Source organism: Cicer arietinum, chromosome 4, assembly GCF_000331145.2.
Source record: "Cicer arietinum cultivar CDC Frontier isolate Library 1 chromosome 4, Cicar.CDCFrontier_v2.0, whole genome shotgun sequence".
Lineage (NCBI taxonomy): Eukaryota > Viridiplantae > Streptophyta > Magnoliopsida > Fabales > Fabaceae > Cicer > Cicer arietinum.
Genome location: NC_021163.2, coordinates 15,600,703 through 15,605,881, shown reverse-complemented (window position 1 = coordinate 15,605,881; position 5,179 = coordinate 15,600,703). Strand labels below are relative to the sequence as shown.

Genomic DNA, 5,179 nt, shown 5'->3' with positions numbered 1-5,179 from the left:
CCTCCAACACCACAACCAACTATGCCAATGGTTCTGCATGCGCTGCTGCAGCGTGTGGAGCAGGCTGTGGCGGAGGCTGTGGGGGTTGACCGTTGTATATTAATCACACTGTCAGCATCATCATCAGCCACTGCTATGAAGCTGGATAGGGAATTTTTCTTTTTAGTTCTAGTCAAAATGGTACAGGGTTTTACTACTGTACAAGGCAAAGTTGTTAACTTCAATTGAAAAACTGTTTCATTGTGTAACAATGGGTGCCTTTTAAGATCCACCCGATAACCAAGTGTACAGAAGTGTTGCAATAGTAATGCACATTTAATTCAATTGCCACATTTTAACTTAAAATTTAAAATACATCGTAATCTTAATCTACTAAAAATGAAGAACGTGCACACCCTAATATCTGTGTATGAGTATTCAATACGTATCCAACACACACATGCCTCCTCTTTAAGAAATGAAAAAGATAGTTGGATTGGATGAACATAAAACGTTGGATCAGAAAACTGTACCTCTAGCATTTTATATCAAACTGCAGACGATCTTGCTTGCCAATTTTATAATGCGAATTTGTGCTTCATGGAAGGAAGTCATCTCACCCTAGTCTATAATATATTGACCTTCAGCCATGAAAATATTTACATCCCACTTTTTTTCCTTATCTCTGTAGAAGATATATCCATGCGGAACTGTTCGGCTGGAATGGAGACGAACATGTCTTTTAGTTCCTCTGGAACATTCAAATCGCCAAGAACCTGTAGCACCACACAATGACCTCATTAACATTGAAATTGAAAATATGAATAGAAAAATTAGAATTGCTCTTTTGTTATGCATTACTACCTTAAATGCACCATCTACATTCCGACCACCCACAAGGAAAGTACATCCTATTTCTTTACAACCAATAAGTATCTTCATCATTTTGTTGTAGTCCCCGTCATAGTATTTGGGCTGCATGAGTAACATGAATGATTTAATAACAAAGTAAACACAAACTGCAAATTTCAGGTACTAATTAGGTCATTTCACATCAATGAGAATCAAAGAATGAGACATTTCTTTTTCTTTCTGTGGGTTTTCTTATGTTTCCTTTACTTTTTTACTTTCTGGATATCGTATAAACATAATTATGTTATAAGAAGACAACATAAGAATATATTTAATGAAAGAACATAACAATGAATAAATAATGTGCTTTAGCAAAGCAGCGAAAGCACTGTCCATAAAAAAGAAAAATCATTTGGAATAGTAAAAAGGCCCAGCAGAAACCAGGGAGTGAGCTGCTTTACAAGCTGAGATTACATCCCTCGGAAAATGTCAAGTATTGGAAACATGCAGAACATGAAATTATGAAATTCATGTAAAATTGATCAAAGCGATAAGTGATTTCATACATTAATAAGTCTCACTGCTGTATCAGCACCAATTACAAAAGCACTGCCCGGAAAAAGTTCAGCCTTCTTATAAAAATAAGGTTGATTGGATATAATTACGGTCTGTCCTGCAATTGATGTAGAGAAGGCATTTACAACTTAAACAATTATAAAAGTACTAAAAATCAGAGTTAAGGTCTGAGTATCATTTTGTGTTATGAACCTGGATCAAAGAACAGTGAAATTGATAACAAATACATGTGAAATTTCATTCAGTATTCACTATGTAAAAATACTACCACATTACAAATTATATAATGGCTTGGGCTAGGGTGCACCAGCGAGTTAGGTATTGCACGGTGCATGAGGTCTCTCATTCATTGAACCAAACATCCTACAATACGTTATTATAGTCAAGCATACACTAGATCTTTTTTCTTCTCTCATTTTCCAAAACACACAACCACAAACTCTCTGTCCATCATTCACTGCCGGTTTCCCACTGTTCCTGATCTTCTTCCTCTGCCTTGACTTCCACCGTCCTTCCGCCTACCTGGACCCGATCGGAGCATCATAAATCCGAATCAGATGGATCAACATTCTACGCTCATCGCAACCCAACCCATCAAAACTCCCCCGCCCTTCAATCATAAGGTCCCAAACTCGTAGATTCACATTCCCAACTTGCAAACTCACCGATGACAGAAGCAGGCATGGATGAAGCAGAGTGGGGAGAAGAGCGTTGAGGCAGAAGATAAATTCTTTGATTGTTGAAAGATTTGTTTTTTTGTTTTTGTTTTTTTGTGTTGTGTTCTTGGTTAAAGTTGTAGTGTTCTTGTGTATGATGTATTTTCTTTGTTTCTCAAGGATTTTGTTTGTCTCGGTGGCTGGCGGCGATGGCCAAGGGTGGAGGAAACCATGGCAATTTTGTACCGGTGGGGAGTAAGAGAACTAGAGAATGTATATTATGTTGGTGGTCTAACATGACATTATGTGGACTACTTTGATCAACGGACAAATTCCTTACGAGACCTAACTCGCTTTTGCACCCTAGCCACCGCCTTATATAGTATATGGTAAATCAGAAAGGCAAAACCTGATTGTTAAATATGAAAATGGAAGAAGAGTTCTCTTTATAAAAACAGTATAGGAAATGACATTTAAGAAACTTGTCGTACACATAGAAGCTAGGGCCTATGCTTTTTTAGTATTGAACCTGGGAGAGCAAAAAAGAACCTCACCAACGTTTTCAAATTGCTTGACGCGATCTTTGATCTGAGACACTGACAGTGGAGGTTTGTCTGCGTTGACTGCAGATATTTCAAAGCATGGATACGCATCACCACAAATGCTGCATTGATGTGTTCTTAATATGTGAAGCGATGAATCAAAATTACCAATAAAATGAAAATAAATTAAAATAAACCCTTGTACATATAGATAATGATCCTAGTTAGATTTTCAAAATTAATTTGACAAAAAAGTAATTAATTTACAATTATTATGTAAATTGTACAGTTTGCACTCAATATCCAATTAGTAAGATATTTGAATATCATAGCGTTGACAAAACAATAACTTTTAAAGGGAATACTTTATTATCAACTTGATAATGATAAATTATTTCTTTACTTCATTATTAACTGTGAACCCAGGAAAACTTTACTATATCAGGGGTTCAAATCCCAGAGTCACCATTTTTCGAAAGAGTTTTACCCACAGCTATGATTGCAGGGATTCCTTATCAAAGACCGAAAGAGAACAATTGCCTCTTGAAAAGCACATATTTAAAACAAGCACATTAAAATAACAACAAATTAAAATAAGAGCGATTCCATTCTATGAGTGGCCATTAATAAATTTAATAACCTATAAATTTGAGCATCTTTTAGCAAATAAAATGAGTTTATGTACCGAGTTGCAACTTCCATGAGCTTGAGATGCCCGTCATGTAAAGGATTGAAAGAACCAGGCAGTATTATTTTCCTTTCTGCGGAAATCTCTGAGACCAATGGATAAAAAAAATTATCAGTAAGAAAGTAGAATGGGAATCGTAACTGTATTGGTATTGCTTCTTCACCAAGGGTTTAACCATACCACTTCCAAATGGATAAATTTTAAAGCATATTTGACCATTTATGAGTTGTTCTAATTCTTGATCTTCATTGAATTTCTGTTCACGTTCATCAGATACATCTGATTCACTCAACTCCGAAACAGGGTTTGCTGGAACCTTGCATGCATTTGCAATAGCCTAGAACAGAACAGGGAAAGGAGCAAAAATCCAAAATAAATAAGATATTAAAACAAAAATGAAGAAAGGAATAAACTAAAGGTTAGCTTCCAAATATTTCTAATGTCATTTTATGGGATCTTCAATGTTCTTATGCATAATCTTATAAAGGAGAAAATAGAAAGAAGAAAACCGCGTCAACATGTAAGTGCACATAAATAGAAAAATAAAAATATTTACTTCTTTTTATCAGACCTGCTACCCACCTTGAGCAAAAGATGACTAGAAACTCTATCTTCTTCTTCACGAGTACGAAGCCCCTAGATTAAAACAGTTAGCACAAAGCACAATAAATAAATGCAAATATTTATAATGTGTGCATGTGGTGGGAGTGGGCTGCAAATTAAGCCGTTTTAAAAAAAAGAAAGTAATGGGTTTTTTGTCCAAATGAAAAAAGTTGTTATTTACATTCCTCCTTGGTTTTAAACTATCACTCTACCATTGCCAGAAACCGGAGACCTGTTCTTCTTGTGAACTTGAAGACCAAAACACAAATAAAGTGACATCTCCTCACATTTCCTTTTTTAGTTGAAGTCCAGTTACAACTTTGCTTCTTAATTGATATTATTTCTCAATAGATCTTGTTTTGACAGGATTGAATACCTTCCATTCTTTTTGTGAATCGAGAGCCTTGAATGACTGTAGTGTAGGAAAGGGAGACTAAAAGATTTTGGTCCCAAAAAATTGTAAATTAATACCCACCTAGTTAAATGTCTTTTTTAAGGAAAAAAATAGAATGAGTTTTCTGTCCAAATAAAAAGGTGCAGTTTGCTAAAATACTCGTAATAATAAATAAGGACAATATTACCTTAGTGTGTGAAAACCACATATTTAGCATGATACCATGACGTTCAGAATAAAAAAGAGGATAATATTACCTTAGTCAAGGTCACTTTTGATATCCAAAGTCGGTCGGCTGTCCTTGTTGACATATAAAATCTACAACAAAAAACATGAAACATGTTTAGATGTGATTAGTCTTACCCAAAAATCACACTTGGGAACATGGGAAGCACGACTGCACAGTTAGAAAAGAGCTTCTTTAAAGAAAAATATGACAAGATAACAAGATCCATAGATGCCCCTGTCAATCAAATTATACAAAATAAATACAAAGGTAACTTGAAAAGCAGAACTGATGCACTTGTATAATGTCATGACTTTTTAGTATCTTTGTATACCCATGACTGACTAATATTTATATCCTCGTGGCCAATACAGCTAGATGCATGTTGGAAAGATATATCTTCACAAGAAGTCGCGAGCATATAATCAATAAAGCAAGAGAACATTGAGAAAATATATGTGCTCTAGTTATAAATTTCACATGGTACATGATAATTTTTCAATTACTTTTTATAAATCTTATCAAAATAAGCTGGGGCCTTTTAACTGATTTAAGTGTTAGTCGATAATAGTTTGTATTATCTCATTCTTTAACAAATACAGTCCACTAATAGATCCTGAAACACAATTTGTTATACTAGTTATCCAAATGGATCCGGGTTCA

The 5,179-nt window shown here is 34.9% G+C and overlaps 1 protein-coding gene across 2 annotated transcripts in view; it reads right to left on the bottom strand.

Moving 5' to 3' along the window:
* Positions 1-211: 211 nt before the first annotated feature.
* LOC101512519 (uncharacterized) overlaps positions 212-5,179 on the bottom strand; it is a 9,593-nt gene continuing 4,625 nt past the window's right edge. For both annotated transcript variants that reach the window (XM_004496991.4, XM_004496992.4), the window contains exons 5-12: positions 4,548-4,608; positions 3,876-3,929; positions 3,474-3,630; positions 3,291-3,378; positions 2,618-2,727; positions 1,398-1,504; positions 844-954; positions 212-755 (exon numbers count right to left, since the gene is read on the bottom strand). In XM_004496991.4, the coding sequence (XP_004497048.1) occupies positions 639-755; positions 844-954; positions 1,398-1,504; positions 2,618-2,727; positions 3,291-3,378; positions 3,474-3,630; positions 3,876-3,929; positions 4,548-4,608 (805 nt within the window). In that variant the 3' untranslated portion in view covers positions 212-638. The remainder of the gene's footprint in view (positions 756-843; positions 955-1,397; positions 1,505-2,617; positions 2,728-3,290; positions 3,379-3,473; positions 3,631-3,875; positions 3,930-4,547; positions 4,609-5,179) is intronic.